Source organism: Parus major, chromosome 2 (genome assembly GCF_001522545.3).
Source record: "Parus major isolate Abel chromosome 2, Parus_major1.1, whole genome shotgun sequence".
NCBI classification, from domain to species: Eukaryota; Metazoa; Chordata; class Aves; order Passeriformes; family Paridae; genus Parus; species Parus major.
The window spans coordinates 19,990,375-20,009,683 of NC_031769.1; the positions used below are offsets into that span (position 1 = coordinate 19,990,375).

The 19,309-nt window shown below is 38.2% G+C and overlaps 1 protein-coding gene across 5 annotated transcripts in view; it reads left to right on the plus strand.

Moving 5' to 3' along the window:
• The window catches only part of ST8SIA6 (ST8 alpha-N-acetyl-neuraminide alpha-2,8-sialyltransferase 6), a 47,176-nt gene that overhangs the window by 12,154 nt on the left and 15,713 nt on the right, over positions 1 to 19,309 (plus strand). For all 5 annotated transcript variants that reach the window (XR_004495740.1, XM_015619444.3, XM_015619443.3 and 2 more), the window contains exons 4-7: positions 2,864 to 2,950; positions 13,662 to 13,806; positions 16,164 to 16,276; positions 17,422 to 17,514. Coding sequence is in view for 4 of the 5 variants with exons in the window: in XM_015619444.3 (XP_015474930.1) it covers positions 2,864 to 2,950; positions 13,662 to 13,806; positions 16,164 to 16,276; positions 17,422 to 17,514 (438 nt within the window). In the remaining variant the exon portion in view is untranslated. The remainder of the gene's footprint in view (positions 1 to 2,863; positions 2,951 to 13,661; positions 13,807 to 16,163; positions 16,277 to 17,421; positions 17,515 to 19,309) is intronic.

Consider the following 19,309-nt stretch of genomic DNA (forward strand, 5'->3'; position numbering starts at 1 on the left):
TCTAGGTTACAGCAGAGTCATGAAATGATTCCCTGATAACGTGAACTGTTTCCTCTGGAGAAATGAGTCCCCAAACCTCCTTTAAACCAGGAAGTGCTAATATTCGCTTTCTGAGAGGAAAACAAAGCTTTCTGACCTGCAAACCCAGCTGTAACAAATCTCAGAGCATCATGTTGAGTCTTCAAAAAATTATTTCTAGGAATACTCTCTGTATTGGAGCTCATTTCATGGAATCTTGTGATTGGTGTGAGCAGATGCCTTGCAGAGCTGCCACAGTTGGGAGCTCCTGTCCTCCAGGACAGCGTGCTGGGTTGTCTGTGCTGCCTGTGGCTCTGGGCCAGTTGGTAAAGACAGTCCAGAGTGTCTTGGTAAGTCACAAGAGGAGCTAAACTGGATGCATGGGGTGAGCAGAGGTGGTGTTCTGACTCATAGAGGCCTGGAAATGGTGCTCTTCTGTGTGAGCTGGTGAGCAAGAGCAATTCCATCCAGTAGAGACAGCTGTGGAAAGGCTGCAGTGTTCTTGCTTCATAATTGGTGTTTTTACCCTAAGTGCATTTTCTCTTACAAGTATGAGAAGGCCTTACAGCTTCTGACAGTGAGTGCCTGTGTTTCCTATAAGGTCTCAGAACTCGCATTATGGATGATGCTTTCATTCTTCTCCCTACCAAATGTTTCCCTGTAACTTGCTAATAACTTGTCAGTCCATGACTGATGAATAAATACCATGAATAGATGGTAATTTTTTTGTTTAATTTCTGACTCTGATCTTCATCTTATCAATGTCTTTAAGCTAGAATTTTCTTTTTCTATATATTTTTTTCTCCTGGATAATGATAGCCTAAGTAACTCTTCATGGTTTGTTGTCCTATTAATTTCTGATTTCTGATTTATTTTTTTTTTTGTAAGTCCAAGCATCTAAGAGTGATTTCTTGTTTAGATTAAGGAATGAAACCAGATGTGTTATTTAACATCTGAATAGACTATTTCAGTCTTGTGCTTTTATCTCATCTCCACCCCACAAACACTCCCTGCTCTGCACTGCTACTGACATTTGTCTGACCTCATGGTGACTCAAGTTAGGTATCAGCTTAAGCAGGAAGATAGTTCCATTTTCTCTGGCTGCAGTTCCAAGGCTGATAACATGCCAGCAGGCAGCTGCCAAAATACGAGGGGCTTGATCCCTGTTCATCCGTTTCCATCACTCTTTGCTTACGCTGGCTGTGGTGTTAGATTATATCTTTCTTATCTGGTTTAACACAATAAGGAAGAAGGAAATGTGTATACATATTCTTTTCCTTCTTTTTTCTTTTTTTTTTTTCTCCTTTATTTTTTTGCCCTGGTAGTAAAAGTGGCCTATGAAGGCATTTGACAAGTGCAAAAACAGGCAAAATAAAATAGGTGGGGTCAGGTAGGTACCCATAGTGACACAAGGGAGTTGGACTGGAAGGAGGAAGAATGTACTGGACCAGGTCAGATTAGCTACAGCTGCAATAGGACTGGGTTTTTTCTTTTCCTGCTTCTGCCAGTTGAATTCTCTTGAGTTGTAAAGGGCTCAGTAGAATCAGTTTAGTCACAATCTTCTAGTCAGTCCCATTAAGAGTTTGCTAAGTGTGGAGGATGAAAATTGTACGTGTTGTCACAGGTGCAAACTTGAGCCAGAGACCAGCGTAATGCAGCATTCCTCTTAAAATTATCATTTATTTTTCCATGTGGAAATTTGACATGCTTTTCCTCAAGGTAGGATAAATGAGTTACCTTTAGCAATTGCAGTACTTTCGTGAAGCAAACAAGCTGTTTATTCAAATGTGGAGCAGATAGAAGGAAGCTTCCAGGTAATTGACCTCTGCTGCTGCAACCACCATTGTTTTTATATATTGCTTTTTATTGATTCTCATGCTCCACTTAAAAACAAGTGATCTTTCTTTCGATCCCAACTCTTGTAAAACTGTTCAAAACTTAAGTGACAGCTTGAACAAACTCATGATCGTATTTTTGTTAAATAATAGAAGTTAGATATTGTATGGAGACGAGAGTCCCATAGAATTTTAGTCATGGCATCCGTACCATCTTGTCTTCCTATTCCCCCAGTTGTTATAAGTCAGTTATTGTTTCTTAAAAGCCTGTCTTATGATTCAGGCACAAATGGGAGCAGTGGTAACATTGAACATGAAAGCAAAAAGTGTCTTCATTCTTTTGACTTGCATATTACAAAATATTTCAGTTATGAACAAATTTAAATCTCTTAAATGAATTTTCAAGAGCAGAGGTCTTTGGTTATATGTAGCAACGTAACCAAAGTTCTGGATCATGTCAAGTAGCAGATTGTTTTATTTTGGAGACAGTTTAAAGGATAACTTACATCTGTAAATATCGGTCTATTGTCTTTACATAGTTGAGCTTTGGGGACTCTAAAAAGTAAATGAAAGAAAAGGCATAAGAAGTGTTATGTTTTATCTTGGCCTGTAAGAACCACTTTTCAAAACACTTCTAAGGTTTAAAGCCACCAAGTACAATAGAGTTATTTATATTATTTTGGAATTTTGCACTTGAGATGATTTCTAATAACTTCAAAGTATTTATGGTCAGTTATGTAAGTTGGAAACAAGTGTACTTTTGAAAGTTTCTGAAATTCATTAGGGCACCAGTACTAAGAAGAGATGTTTAATAGGTCATGCTAGTTAAATGAGGATAGTGCTGTTAGAAATTACAAAAATAAAATAGGTCATGGAGTTCTAAAAGCACTCTATTATATATGCACCACACACATTATTATTAATAAATGCATCATTTGAATGTTTTTAGATACTGTTTCTAAATATACATACAGATATATTCTAGTGTTTGATGTTGTTTCCTTTTTTAGATACTCAGAAGATTATTATCTTCACATAGTCACAAAACTGCAGAACTGCACCTGGATAAGGAAACCAGAAGAATCTACAAAATTCAGGTAATTTTCATTGTCTCATTTAGAAAAACTGTTTACCCTAAATTTTTCTAGCAAGTCATAAATTTAAATATTCTCTTTTAAACAGATATTTTTATATACCTTGTTGTCATTTCTATGAATTTTTTTATGCTGGGGTGCTTCTTGCTTGTTGGAATTTAACTTTGCAAACTGAGTAGAATAGAAGATCTACATAAGTAATTTCTAGCTTAGATCACATCTATCTTCACTATGATGAATAGTAAGCTAACAAGTAGAATGAATTAAACTATTTCTGGCATAAAACCTACAGTGTTAAAAAAGTATTGGCAATGTTACTTTGTCCATCTGAACTGGCACTCTGGTAAAAGTCTGTAATGAAGCAGTGTGTTCCTTACCCCAAGACTATTGCCTCTATTACAGAAGTGCCCAAGGCACTTCATGCCCCTGAGCATGACAGCACTTGATTCCATCTGTCCTTGATTGGGATGGCACAGAAGGACATGCTCAGTAGGGATGGTGAGCTCTGAAAAGCCTACACTCTCATTTGGAAATCATGCTGGTTTTAAAGAACAGCTTCACTGTTTTCTCCAGGGGAACAAAGCCCACTTGAATTACATTTTTACATGGATCAGAATTAAAGATTCTGTCATGATAGTTAAAAATAAATAAACTGACCTATCTTCCAACTCTTTGGAGTTAACTAGCATTGAGAGCTTAATATCCAGATGCTCAGTATGATCCCTTTGGAAGAAGTAGTTTTGGGGTGGTGGGGACAGGGTAAAGATTTTGTCCAACATAAATTGCTGTGTTTGCTGTGTATCACAACTGACTAGTGCTGTTTCCCAGACCTGAGGTAGGAATACACATAAAGAAACTGCATTGACTCAGGCAGGCCTTAGCTGTGCACAGAGCTATTAAGCATGATAAGGAGCTCTAAAGTAGCCCATTCCATTTCAGAACAGGCAAGTGTCTTGCACAGAACTGACAGGGGACGAAGCTGCTCTCATCCGCTCCTCACCCTGCTACATTTGGGCTTTTTGTTTTCCAATCTATTTTTCTTTTTTAACTTCTCTTCCTTCCAAAGGGACCAGCCACCATCTACCACCTATTTTCTACTGTTTCTGCTGTACTGGGTGTTTGAATCAGTGCCACAGTAGCCACTCCTTGGTCCAGCCTGACATCTTCATTTATTGCTTTTACAATCTCCCCTCGACCAGGCCAGCTTCTACCTCATCTGGGCCTATGGGAATCAAACATCCAAAACTGGATCCATCCAATTAAGACTGGACTTTAAGTACAGGAGGCTTACCATTCCTCATGCTGCCTTTGGTTTCCAGCAAGGAGTGTGGGTCATAAGTAGTCAAGGTGGGTTATGCAACGAATGATAAAACTGGAAAAATTCAAAAGACAAGACTGGGGGACACACTAAGCCACCAAAAAAGTGCGGACAGTATGTACACTGAAGTGATCTTACTAGCTTTAATTTAGCTCAAATACCAAGCAGAAAACTATCATTTAAAATCCATGGTTCAGTAGAGGCTTGACAAACTTGTTGCTGAAACAGTATTCAAGGGCTATGGTGTTCTAATTTCCTTGGTTTTTAGCATCTGGAGTATTAGCTAGTTCATATGAACGTAACCCATGCTGCAATTCTGATGACAGTAGTATGTATTCTGTTCCTGAAACTTGTTCTGATTTGATGTCATCTAAGATTTTCATTGGTATGACTAAATGACTGGTGCTTTGGTGTAGGGTATTGTGAATGATTCTTTTACAAAAGATGGGTGCTTTTGCATAAATCTTGTCTTTCTTTTTTCATTCTCAGTCCTCTCTTGTATTTTGGAAATAAGATATTAAAAATTTACAGTTGTCCTTAATCCATGACCATACTGGAGATTTTCAAGGCTCTTAACAGTTGGTCAATCGAGTCTCTAAAAAAAAAAAATTTAAAAAAGAAAACCAAATTTTATTAAAAATTTTCTGGTTGAATCTCCATGCTTAAAGCACTCCCAGACTTCTTTATCAGACTTAAGCCTGAAACTGGCTTTGGAAGAGCACTTTAGCTGAGAAATGATGCATTAATGGAGCTATGGGGGAGAAAAAGTTTCTAGAGTTGTAGTGAGATAAATGAATTAATAATCCTTGGGCAGTATAGCTCTCCTTTTTTCTGACTTAGCCCGGTGTCAGTAATAGCTGTGTAATACAAATATTATACAGTCTGAAAATCTCATTAAGTAGGTAGATAAACACACCCATTTGCAGAAGAGGAAATTAATCTCTGAGGGGTCGTGTAGCAGAAATTGGGTACTACAGCCAGCCGCCTTCAGCAGGAGAAACTTGAAGCTGCCTGTGTCACATTATTCACCTGCCAGTGCCACCAGAAGTCTGCCTGCTGACAAGACTGCAGAGAAGCTGCTTGACTTCTTTTCCTGTTTGTGCATCTGTTAAATGGAGTGAACGCTTAGATGCTTCTCAGGCGCCGTGTCAGTTTTATGACATCTCTCTATTATCCTGAAGTTCTGAAGAACAGGCATGCATATTTATAAGAGAGTTAATGTCTTATGCTTCAGGGCGTAAACTAACCTCTAATTAATAAGGTTCAAGAGCAGCTTCTCCTGGGTAGTTAATTTTTCAGAGCAGCTTTCCTGCATTTTCCTTTGCAGCTTTTGCTGTTGGCTTCCTTCATGCTGCTAGTGGAGTGAAGGAATCTAAGCCAGTAACTCCTGTGTTCCTAGAAAACAGCACTGTGTGCCAAGGAGTACACATCCATTCTCATTGTAAGCTGCTCTCCCAGCAGATGCAGGCCAAATAAAGGAATATAAATTAGAAGTGCAGTTTGGGAAAGAAATACTTGTCTTTTTATTTGGCAAAAGGCTTGCAGCTGACAGCTATGTCTGGAACAAACTACAGTGGTTTTTGCCAACTCACTGTTGGAGAGCAGAGTGCAGGACTCTAGGCTGACCCTCTACTACCTGGCTCAGCTTTGTCATGCAGCTGTGCAAAATGTGTCCATTTGTTATCAGTGGGCTGCCCTTTTCCAAATGTGTCCCTCTAAAGCTGCTCTGCTGTGCAGGCTCACGTGCTCTTGGCTAGGTTGCTGTCTGGCAGTGCTCACTGGTTCTTGACAGTACGTGATGTTTACACATTCATTTCTCAAAATCAAGAAGAACCAGGAAGCAAGTACAAGCCATGATCTCCTTAATACCTCCCATATCTACAGTCGCTCTTTCGTGGTTGGTTTTTGTCCAGACTCTGTCAGGGAACAAATTCCTGGCATTTCATTTCTTTTACTGTCTATAACGGTGACATTAGCATTGCCAGATATAGGTTGCCCTCAGAGGAGCAAGTGCAATCACTTGGTTCATTGCTCTTGAAACCTAGTTAAAATTTACTGTGCCTCACAGTAGTATTTGTCAATCACTGTTAAGAGTGGTGTAAGTAGCATCCTGCTAACAGTGATTTTGGGAGTCTTCTCCAACATTTACTGCTAGGGACATATAGAAAACTAATTTTTTATTTAGACATTTTCCTTCATAAAATTCTCTTGACCTTTGTAAAATTTCTTTTGTTCTTTATGACTCTTCAATCATCTAGCATCTCCACATTATGCTTTTGTTTCTAAGCCCACCTGAATTCTTTCTACCTTTTCAGATTTACATCAGCTCTAACTTGTTTTAGAGAGAACAAGTCCTTGGATTTCTTTTCTGTAAGAGAGAAACTTGGTACCAACTTGGAAAAGTGGGAGAAGTAATCTCACAGCTGCCTGGAAGGGTTATCCTTAAAGCTCTAGGAAAGAATATGTGCTGGGTAGCTTCCTCTGCAAAGGATCTCTAGCTACAGTCAGCAGAGTCTCAAGTTCCCTAGGTAACCTGAATATTAATTATTATATTAGTATTCTTCAAAGGTTTTCCACTTTAAAGAAATATTTCATTACTGCAACAAATTACAGAGCCCAATTAAGTTCAAGCTGTAATTGTTTTTTACACCTCCACATCTCTCTGCTTTACAGACTTTCAAGCTTAATTTACTCTCATTTGGGCTATACACTGATGGTATCAAATAATCTGCAGGTTTTCAAAATAGTTGCAACTCCAGTTTTTGCATAAAGCTACAAAATAGTTAAAACAGGCCTCAAAATGAGGGGAGGAAGGCTGAGAAGATGCTGTATTTCAGAGAAGCCTCTGAAGATTGTATTTCTGGGCTATCTGACTGATCTTGAAGCCTGTCAAAGCAATGCAACAGCACTTCGGGAGTAGTGTCACACTGGAATACTGAGCTGTGGGTACTGGGTCTTCTCCCCATGCAAAGACCATTCCAGATAAACCTTCTTTGCATCTCATAATATAGGGAGAAGAATATTCCTTGGTGTAAAACACAGTTTTAAAATTTCTGATGTTACACTTCAGTCTACCTGGCAGAATGTTGCCCTCATCCAAAATATTTTAATTTTCTTCTTTTTTTAAAGGAACATTACTACTTTAAAAAAAGAACATAGTCTCTCAAAAAGAAGGGTTAAAAGGTCAACCATTTTCCTAGTCCTATTATTTGCCCTCTTCTTTTTTATTCCATTTGACCTCTATTGCCCTTTTCCTACTTTAATATCTCCTCTCAAAACTGTGTTAAACATTCCTGCAGATTACAGAACACCACTTCTTGAAGAGATTAGTTTCATTGTGAGCTACACTCTAACCCATATATGAGTATTGCTTATCATATCTGTGTACTGCAATGAATCCCAGCTGAAACACAAATAAAACACACTGCAAGGTCAATTTATGCTTATATAAGCTCACACCACCACATAATCAATAGATTTTTAAACACTAAACAGATCAATATTTCTGCTGTAATCTCTGAAATCTTCCAGTTTACAAGAAAATACACAGAACTCAGACTGCAGAATGATTAAGAATACATTTGCTGCACAGATTTAATAGATGATATATAAGATAATGAATATATATTCAAAGACATATTTTATTTCAGGAAAGATAAAGATGGGTGGAGAGATAGTAATTAGTGACAGTTTGAAGAGATGCTTGAATCTTTTACTTGGGCCACAGACTATTATATACTTTTCTAAAGGATGGAGGATTCCTATGAGGAGAATCTAATTTTGGATCAGTCTGAGCTAATTAGTCTCTTTGGTTTGAAAATTTTATTACACTTTTTACATATTCAGCCTTCATTTCAGATTCAACCCTTTTGGCTTTCTTTGTCTTAGATATTTATGATGTTACTTCATTTATAGACAATTCGGGGGCTGTCAGTGTAGCATTTCCCTTCAATGTGTTCTGTTTCAGATAAGATTTAACCGTTCTTTTCTTAAAGTTTGGAATATGGCATAATATGCCTCATTGCACTTTGATTGACACATTGACTTGGATTGATGAGAGCCTGGAGAAGCCTGTATCATTGTCTAGAGCCCCCAGTGCAGTACAATAAGATAATTACTTGCTTATTATAAAATGTTATAGCAATGGACATAGATATAAACTAGTCTTCCTGCTTGTATCTGTGTCCTTGGAATTTTCCTGTTACGTAGTGGAATTTTTTGTGTCTTCTTCTACTGTCACAACAGTCTCTGCCATATGAAACCTCAGTTTTTGATGTCTTCACATGTACAGCACAATAACTCACATAAGCTAAAGATTACAAATATCCAAGCTAGGTAAACTGTCAAAACAAACTTAACAAACTTTTGTGTTTGCTTCTTAAGCAACCACAAAACTTTTTCTGGTTTTTAGTAATCCATGGACTTTTGTTGCTTGAATGCTTTGCTCTTTGTTCAAATGACCTTACAAGATGTGCTGTGAAGTCCACTTAGCTCACAGGAGTTACAGGTTTCAATATTTGCTAGTTTTAATTTGTGTTTGGTTCTCTTTTATGTGATATTTTGATTTCTAGGGTAACTGAAAATCCACAAGGAGATATGTCTATGTGAGCATTTCTGGTGTCAATAATGTGCAGGTGCTTTTTAACAGGACTGATATGATACTGTTTTTGCAAACAAACATTCACTCTATAGATGTTTGTAAATGACGACTTAAAATCAAATAGATTTATGCCATTATTGAAAAAAGTTCATCCTGATCACTGTTAAAATACTCCAGTTGTTGAAATGTTGCACCTTGCCTAGGCACCCTCTTTCAATGTGTTTCCCAATACTGAACTGAAGCTTTCCTAGAGAAAATTAAAATTATTTTCCTCACCCTTCCCACCATGGCCTTCAAGGACAGTTAAGCGTCTATTATTTTTAACAGTGTTTTGAATATTGAATATTTTGATACTTTCACAGTGTCTATCTCCATCCATTTTTCTCCTCCCACCCCGGTTTAGTCCAATGCATAACAACAGTGAAATATTTCACTGTTCTCAGCAATGACGATTGCCCTCAGGCCACAGATCCACAGGCACTGGTATCATACTGAAGCATTTTCAATGGAAAAAGCTTGGAGGAATGGGAAGCTTTAAACTCCGCAGAAGCTTTTTACATAAAGACAAATTTCACACTCATCAATTCTTCCCATGTTACTCAGAGTAAGGGCAGTGCTGGCTTTTGAACCAGCTGAGAGAGCCTGGTAGCCCTTGACTCTGAAATCTCTGATCACTATGTCAGTCATTGATTGTTTTACCTTTTGTGGTCCACACTGAGTTGCTGAAGATGTTGAGGATGTGTGCACACTGTGACTTTGTCAGCAGGCATGTGCAGTCTGTACAGAAGGCCCAAATCAGCTAAAATGGATACATTCATACTAGCACACCAAGGTAGCTAATTTTGCTGCTATCTCGACTACAGAGCAACTGCCAGAGCTGCAAAGAAACTATATCAGCATAATAAGAGCATGTGTATCCAACTAAATACTGTGCACTATCCATATGAAGTGTTTGTTATGCAGAAATGTTTGGAAACGTGTAATCAAGGCAACTCTGTTACTGCCAACAGTTCAGCATGGAAAAACCTGCATAACAGTTGGGAAATAACATTATTTGGCTTGTTTCACAAGCCAGAACAATTTTGGTAACTTGCTTCAAGAAACCAGGATTTTTGTAAGGTCTCAGTGGCTATGAAATTGAAGAAATTATTTGGATGCCATAGGCTTAAAATTCTGTACCAACTGAACAACAATACAAACATTCACAAAGGAAAATATTCAGTGAAAGCATATGCTGAGCAACAAGAAACATTCTTCAGTGCAACTATCTATGACTCTGTGTTGTCTAATATGATCAAAACTTCCCAAACAAATGCAGCACACCCTTCTGCTCAGGTTAGTCCTATGAGATATATATTACCAGTCAAAATGGTGTAGTCATTTTCCAGGTTCTGATTTTGTTCCTCACTTATTACAAGTGACTGTTCTAGATAATGCAATCAACTCTCTTTCTGCTTATCTTGGCATAAGAAATATCTGTGTTTGGAGTTATGCCTTAGGATTTAAAAATAAGTCTTAGATATCACTCAGCTTCCAAATCACTGCAGGAGAAATGTTGGAGGAAAAGGCTTTTCCAAATAAGAAACAGTAAGTTTCTTATAAGTCAGTACTAACCTCTGCTACAGAGGAGATATTTTCCAAAACTAGTGCCCTACAAGACTTGGGTACTTTGACTCAAGCTTCACCTTCAGTCTGGACTTGTCATGCCATGACTGGATTATAAACACCTTTTGTTCTAGGGCAACGCCTCAGTCTCTGATAAAAGCTGGAACTTAAACCTTCTTACTGTAAGCTACATTCATGTTTTGAAAATTATGAGATGGATGCCCAGCATGTATAGCAGCATTCTATTTTCCAAGAGCTGCTTCCATATCTCGGGGTTTTCTCCCAGTCAGAACAGACAATATGAATCACTTCCTAGAAAAAAAAAAAAAAAAAGAAAAAAAATAGCTACTACTGTTTGGTGCTGTTACAATCACCATCTTAAGTTTCCCTCTCCCCAGGTGGCAGGATGCATGAGTTAAAAAGTTGTGTTGGCTTTTCAACTCATCACATAGAGCCCTTGTAGGATACATGTGTTAATCTTACCAAGTAAATGCTCTTCAGTGTCATCATCTCCTACCAGACCACATCTGAATGACATTAATACTCTGGTGAAATTGCAGTAATAGATTGCTTGAACTTCCCAGTCTCTACCCTTTCCTCATCATTGCTGTCAGTTGTAGATTACCACGTGTCACAGCTTGTACAAAATCCTGTGTGAACAGATTGCTGAATACACTACTGTGGGTATTGCTGTCTGCAGGTTACATCCATTCCCACTGGAGCTCTGTACAGGGATGCTTGAGCACAGTGGCATTCTGTGTCATGCTTTAAGTAAAACATTTCTATTGTTACCACCAAATTTTTAGCACAGATGCTCTAAGAATATTTGTCATTACTCATTATGTATTCTTTTGTTCTTACTGTGTTTCTGGACTAGCTTGCCTCTGTTTTACTTCCTCAGTGAATCCATAATATTAATTTAAACTATTACTTTCTTATTAATTCTGGTATCTGTTTTTCTTCTACACTGTTTCTGCTTTTATTGAAGCACTTATTCTTGGAATGAGTAATAAAAAGAAAAGCCATGTCGTCTCTGTTAAGGAACGGGATTTGTTATCAGTTTGCCTTCTCAGGCTCTGGCAGTCATCACACACAAAAGAGCTGTTTTACTTGAGTTGGCAGGAATATTCTGGCATTATTCCTTTTCCTCTGAATGTCCAGTGGTTAACACAGATAAAGTTTAGGCCTGTTTCATTTAGCTTCAAGAAAATAAACAAGGAAATCAGCATTAAGGGTTATGTGATTCTTCATTTCCATGTGAGGTCCAGTGAAGGACAGCTGCTTCCTGAGGGGCAGGGTGTGGGATCCCAATGCTGTAACCTGGCCAGCAGAGCAGAAACTGGCAGCTGGGCTCATTGCACCCCTAACCCAGGCATGGGCACCTCCCTGGGAACACAATGGACACAACTGGAGACTGGCCCTGCTGTGGTGTCACTGGGGCAGCAGCTGATGGCTCTGGAGGATTGAAATAGGGTCCTGGACCCTAGACAAGATAGGGGCAGCCCCAGGGTGCTGGACAGTAGTGACGCTTGGTAGTGCCCTTAGGACTTGACAGTGAGATCTGAATCCTCTTATTTCTACAGTATTAAGACTGGAAAGAGCTGGTTATAGCAAAAAGGTGACTGAAAGAAAAGCAAGTGTGCTTCAGTCAAAAAACACTGGTTCAATAACATCCAATGTTCTCAGACATGTGACTCTACTGCCTTATTGCACCCTTTTTACTTTGCCATGTATTTAAAATAAGATACTATATCTGTGCAGAGCAATTGTTTTCACCATGTGGTTATCTCCTGACCACAGAGCATAGCTGCAGTTCCATCCACAGCCTTGGACCTAGTGGTTTTCATTGGCCACAAATCTTCCCTGGCCCTTAAGATTTTGAGCAGGGCAGTGGGAATCACCATGTTTAGGGAGTGGAGTTGAATGCAGCTTATGGAAATTTGAGCCCTACTGGTTCCTCTCTCAGAAGTGACATTTCCTGGTTACTCTCCTAGTGTGGTTGTTTCTGATCTGTGCCATCCCAGTGCTCAGTCTTTCCAAGTGGTCCTCATACATCTGGAAACTTTGCCTGGAGGAGTTTTAGAACTTCATTAGATTCTAATGGTGATTTTTTTTTTTATTTTTTTTTCTTCTCAATTTACCTTCAGTATAGTATTTTCAAAATTCTGGGAATTCTGTTATAAATGTATTTTCTTCTCTAAATTTTTAGTAGTTCTCTTAGTATCTCACCTAATGAGAAAGCTGTGTCCTAACAATTGATACATAATGTCTAGCCATGAATATTTCAGCCTTACAGCCTGAAAATCGGATCCCATGGCAGCAGAGAGGACATTGTTGCCTAAAGCAAAATGAATTATAGTGTTTTGGGTCTGATTTCAAAGGTCTGATGGGGATTTTCATTTCATTTCATTTCATTTCATTTCACTGTTAATAATGTAGACTGTTTGCACACATAATATTTTTATAAGTTTGGAGGCAACAGGGATTGTAAGATGAGTGATAGTCTTCACTCCCACAGAAGGTTTGAATGAATCCTTGGCATTTTTATTTATTTAAGGAATTCTGTTAGGTGTTTTGGGGAGCAGCTAGGCTATCTGTCAAGCACATAGGTATCTGTCTTCTTTATGTGCAAGTTGTGATGTGATAACACCAGAGGTACTGTACACAGGAAAATTGTGATGAACAGTTGAAGAAATTAATTATTAATTAATTGGCTTGCAACCATCTAGATGTTCATGAAGTATCATTGCCAATACCTTCCATCTCTATCTCTTTTATTTCCTTTTTCATTTTTCCTTCTTCAGCCTCTTAGTTTCTTGCAATCACTTGTTCTATGTTGGTGAAAATCACATTTTTAATCCTTTGGGGACTGAAGTCTCACAGTGCTTCTATATGAATCTTAGCAATTAATAATATTGAGGAGATTGATTACAATTTTTTTCTCAGTAGGAAAAGGAGACCAAGAGATGAAAACAGTTATCAGTTCTTGGTCTGATTAGTCTCTGAACATTTGCTGTGAAAATGGACTTGCTTAGCAAAGCAAGTCAAAGGAAATGACATCATAGAAGGTTAACATAGCCTTTTACTGCTAGTTAATTCAAACTGGTGTTCACTGATCTAGTTCTCTAGCACTGCTTTTCTACTTACTTGCCTGTCTTTGAGCAGGTTTTGTTTCTTTGTGTTTTCTGCAGGTCAGAATTAGCTTCCTGCTGTGATGCAGTTCACAATTTTATTGCTTCTCAAAACAACAGCCCACTGGGAAGTAACATGAGTTACGAAGTGGACAGTAAAAAGACTATCCTCATTACAGAGGACATTTTTAAGATGCTGCCTGTGGTAAGAACTGTATCTTTTTATTATAATAACTGTATCTTGTTATTATAATCTCAGTGTATATATTTTGAGTTAGTAATTGAGATGTAGTGATTCCCCTGGAAAAGAACCATCAGCCCCTGTATGCACTTTATGCACTTCTTTATTCACCTTGCAAGGTAGTTTGTTTTGTCTTTCTTTTAGCCTACCTCTGCAGTGGTAGAGGCATTTACAGATATCATAGATCATAGATTGGAGGTTGCTCCAGAACACAAGTGGTGCCTGGCTTGGCAGCCATTTGAATTCAGGAGCAAATACTCTGAGAATGTTTGCCTTGCTTTTATCATTCCCTTTGTTAAAGGCATTTCAATCTGGAAGAACATTTCATGTTCCTCATGTGCCTATGCCATTTCCAGGCTTGGGCATGTAATTTATGAAAGATATTTTGGTGGTAAACCTGATACAGAATAGCATAGAACACAATAGAGCAGAATAGAGGAATGTCAGTTGGAAGGGACCCACAATGATCACTTAGTCCTACTGCCTAATCAGTTCAGGGCTGACCAAGTTAAAGCAAGTCATTAAGGACATGGTCTAAATGTCTCAAACATTAAATGTCTAAATGTCTAAAACATCAGCTGGGCACATCAACCACCTCTCTTGAAGCCTATTCCAGTAACTGACCATCCTCTTGGTAAAGAAATGCTTCCTAATGTCCAGGTGAAACCTCCTCTGGTGAAGCTTGGAACCATTCTGATGTGTCCTGTCACTGGATACAACAGAGAAGAGATCATCACCTTCCTCTCCCCTTCCCTTCCTCAGAGAGCAATGGGATTACTTGTTGTTTTCTCCAAACTATACAAGTACAAAGTCCTCAGCCACTTTTCATAGGACATTTTAGTGGTTTTAAATCATCAGCCAATCTATCACAGACATTCCTTCCAGCCCTTCCACTAGCTTTGTTACCTACTTGGGCAGGGTGTTTGCAGCCAGAAACACAAGATGAGAAAAGGAATCAGATTTTGTACCTCAGGATTACAATAGACATACAAGATCTTCAGACTAGACAAAGAATTTTTATTTGGTTTCTTGAACCTAAGAGCACATGGTATCCCTCTTAGCCATCTCTGGCATTCTTGATTTGTGAGATCCCAGCTACCATGAGTCTAGTTCTTCCTAACACTGCTGTGAATCAGTCTTTACTGATTTAATTGCAATTTCCATTGAAATTTTGGATTTGATTCCAAATTTATCTGGAGAAATGAAAAAGTAATGTTTTATGTACACATATACACATCAAGGTGACCAGAATTGCCTGGCCTTTGCGTTCTCCTACCATCCTTTCAGAACTGAACAAAATATTTGAATATGTTTTGTAATATATAGTCAGGCAATATGTTTGCCACTTCCCCTCACACTTTTGGCCTTGTTCATAACAGTGTCCCTTCTTGCTTCTCTTTGGGCAAGCTGATGAGAGAAGAAGGACAATGCTTTCCATAAGCAAGTTTTGACTCCCTTTTACAACTGGGTTTAATTTCAGTAAAAATTTTTTTACTTTCTGTTAAAAATATCCCAGCTGTTGGTCTCAGGCAAATGTCAGTGCTCTCACAGCAGAAGAGGTTGAGCAAGACGTATGAAAAGTTTCTGAGACTGGGATAACAGCCAGCTATATTACCATCAATCTAAATAGCCAACAATGTACATTAATTTTCTAGGTTGTGAACTGTGCTGGTTCTCAAGTGGATGCACTTAGCTCCCACTCAGCTTCCCCACTGCAAGACAGCAAGCTGTAACAAGAAGAGGAGCAGAGAGGGTGAACAGCCAGAAACAGTAACCTCTTCAGTGAGGCCTCACATGCACAAAGAGTTAAGCCAGGGCACATCATTATCCATTACAGCATCTTCAGGTTCCCCTGAATTTGTTATTCTGCTTCAAATGTAATTGTGTGATGACATAAGTAAGGAGAATTTATGAAGTTACCTTCTATTAGCTGAGAAAGTAAATTACTATATTACAACCCCCAGTCTGTTACAGTGCAAAGGAAATTGGGTAAAATTAAACCACTTCAAATTAAATTAGTTGTTAGCTTGTCAAGGTTTCAATCCACTACTAGATAATTTTAATGTTAAATATATATAGAAGGTACCCAGTTTTAACAATCCAGTGTTATATTCTCAAAGTTCTGATAGCAGAGGTAACAGTTCTCTGTCTGTTGGTGCCTATTTTTGGCTTTTGGCTGTCCAGGTTTGGAAATCCTGTCTGCTAAATGGTGAATGCTTTTACTGTGATTTACCAGATTAAACCTGCAAGAGCAAATAGACACAAGGAAACAAACAAAACACTTTATAAAGAATTGGCTGCATCTTTTTATTTGTTTGCAGTCCTCTCCTCTTTCAGTCTATCCCTTCAAGAACTGTGCTGTGGTTGGAAATGGAGGCATTCTGAAAAATTCCAGCTGTGGAGCTGAAATCGATAGCTCTGACTTTGTTTTCAGGTAAGAGCTGCTTCATATTCCTGAAGTGTGTCCAACATTCTAAAAACTTGGCAGGATTGGAAGTGTGCCAATGCCAGTTTGTAGCAATGAGGAAGGATCTTGACAATTCTATATTTCTGCCTCTTTAAGGATACTTCTGCTTTGTTGCTTTCTAATTAAAGAGCAGGCTGGATGATACATGTATGATCTGTGACTGCTAAATCACCTTGCAGTCATGTGAAATGTGATTATCTGGGAACCTGACATTTCTGGTCATTTAACATCCTTTAGGAGACTGGTGTTAAATGTCACATGCGTATCTCTGGTTTAACAAAGCATTTACTTAGCCATAGTTTGGCTCACACATGTAGCTACTTAATTGCCCCGATATTTGTTTCATCTGTTACTCATTTAAAATATTAAGCATCTATTTAAGTAGTGTTTTTAATCTCCCTGGATAGAAAACCAGGCGCACTCTGAGCGTAATTTTGCCTACTCTCTCAGTATGTGACTCACAGTTTGTAGTTCATGCAGAAAAACAGAGCAACAGAGGGAAGGTTCTTTTCTCAGTGATGTACAATCACACATTCTGGATTTTGTTTCCTTTTCTTACTTTTTCCTAATATTTGGGCTTTTGAAAATCTAAAAAAAAAAAAAAAAGTCTTTCCAGTTAGACAGCTATTTTAATGAAAATGGGAAGTCTTTGTACTAATATGCTAAACTTACTAAGTAACTGAATTTAAAAAAAATACTTTCTTTACACTTCACAGAAATCACTGTTTCTGCAGTAAGGCAACTTATGCTGTTGTTAGAAGACACAGTAGAAGACTTTCAGCAGAAATGCATTGTTTAGGCAAGAGGGGTAATAATTCCTAGCAGCCAGCATAGGGCATTCATAGACTGGCTTCTCCTGGGATTTTGACTGTGCTCCTGGTTTGTGATACAATTTATGAAAATGAGCTCTCTGTGCCCTATTTTAACCATCTGTACAGTAGATTAAATATCTTTATTAGAAGTGCTGTAAGCCTTATTTAATATTTGTAAAGTGCTTAGACATCCCTGGGAGCCAACATGAAAGTATCATTGCACAAGAGAAGAATTCGCAAATAATAACTGTAAAGCATTTCTGGCACACATCTGTTTAATCAAATGTTTCTCAATTTCAGGTGTAACCTCCCTCCAACCACAGGAAACATTAGCAAAGATGTTGGCAATAAAACAAACCTTGTGACTGTTAACCCGAGTATCATAGCTCAGAAGTGAGTACTACCGCAAATCTGTTTCTGTGCAATAGTGTATAATTGTTTAACATGATTTAGATTTTCATGGAAATCTATTGGGATACCAGCATAGAGGGCAGTACATGTAGATTACCTCATTAAGCCTTAGTTTCCATGTAAAATATGTACTAGTCTAAATGGAAATCTTCTAAACCTGGCCTTTTTTGTAGCATAAAGGAGTCAGCAATATCCAGATTAGCAAGAGCTTTGGCTGATACTAGTCAACAATTTATGGCAGACTAAAATTGGTGATTGTAAGTCAAAGCCTCTTCTTTTCCCCCCATGACCTTCACAATCCCAAGCATTTAGAAAGGAATTGTAATCATAAATCAGGAAAGCCTGGAAATGTGTGTCTGACTCTATCAGCAGTACTGAGAGTGCATGTTCCTAGGTAGTGTGCTTAGAGGCTGTTCTGATGAAGGCTGTTTCCTGAATGGAGGCCCAGCTTCTGTAATCCATTTTTAAAATCCATATGAAGGCTTCTTGCTCACACACTTTTTTCGCAGCAGAGGTGGATTTTTTTCACCTTCTTGATGAAAAGAAAATCTAATAAGGCCAGCCTGACTAATCTGACATCTTCAGCAGGCTGGAACGGCAGCTTATCTATGAAAGGGACTGCTGTGCCATGTTATTTACTGCTTGCTAATCTTACTGTATCTTATTGTCTGTCATAACTGTATTGTCAAAAAGACAACACAAGGCAAAGCTTTTTTTTTTTCTCCTTGAAAGGAAGAAGGAAAAAGTGAGTACACAGAAATTAGTAACAGACATTTTTCATTGATTCAGGGATAGAACTTCATTTTTTGCAATGAGTACTAATTATGTTAATGCTTACCCAACCCTTTTTGACTTTAATAAAGACAAATTATTGCTTCTCCAAATGTAGATTTAGCTCATTGATGTTAGTGGGCCTGCACAAGGATATAAGGAAAGAAAAATGTCCAGTGACAGCATCCTTGGTGACTTCTGACCTGATCCACAATTTTTCTAGGCTTAATCAAAATATTCTATCACAGCTGCACTCACTTTTTAGCCAAATCAAGTTACACTAGGGTTAATAGGAGTTACACTGAAAGAAATGGGAGATAAACCTGTGGGAGAATTGAGAGTTTAAGATGACTTTATGATTTAAAAAAAAGTATTTATTTAAATATTCACAGAAAACTGTAAATGCTTTTGAAGAAAAAGCAGGAAACAACTTGGTACCATTTAGCAGAAATGGTACCAACTAGCAGAACCAAATTTGTTTCTTCTCTCAGAAGACTTATTCAGACATTAGTAATTTCTAATTCTTTGTTTGCATTCTGGCTTAGTCTGATGTTATTATTAATGTTAATCAGCTTTTGAACTGTTTGTTCAAACGTAGGTGAACACTCTTGGAGAAAAGCACAGTTCTTGCGTATCCTAATGGAACTGAGCTACACTTCTCCTCAGAGCAGTAGAGCTGGAAAGGAGATTGAGACACTGTTGAGTTGTCCAGGTTTCCAGCTAAGGAAGAATAGAGATTTGAATTCTGTTCTAGGGGCTTAGTACTTTACATTGAGTAAAAACAGAGAAATTTCTTGTAGTGGAGGCCAGAAATTCACCTTTCAGCCACTTTTCCTACACATAGGCTCAGGCATTTCTTGCTTGTTTTGGCTGTGTGACTCTAACATGCACAGAGGTTCAGGGTCAATAGGAGAGCCTGAGTCTCTCTCATTCCTTTTGTTTCAGAGTCTGGTGGTAACAGCACTTTTCTGGGAAGCAGAAGCTATAAGTTTAAACACTTTCAGGT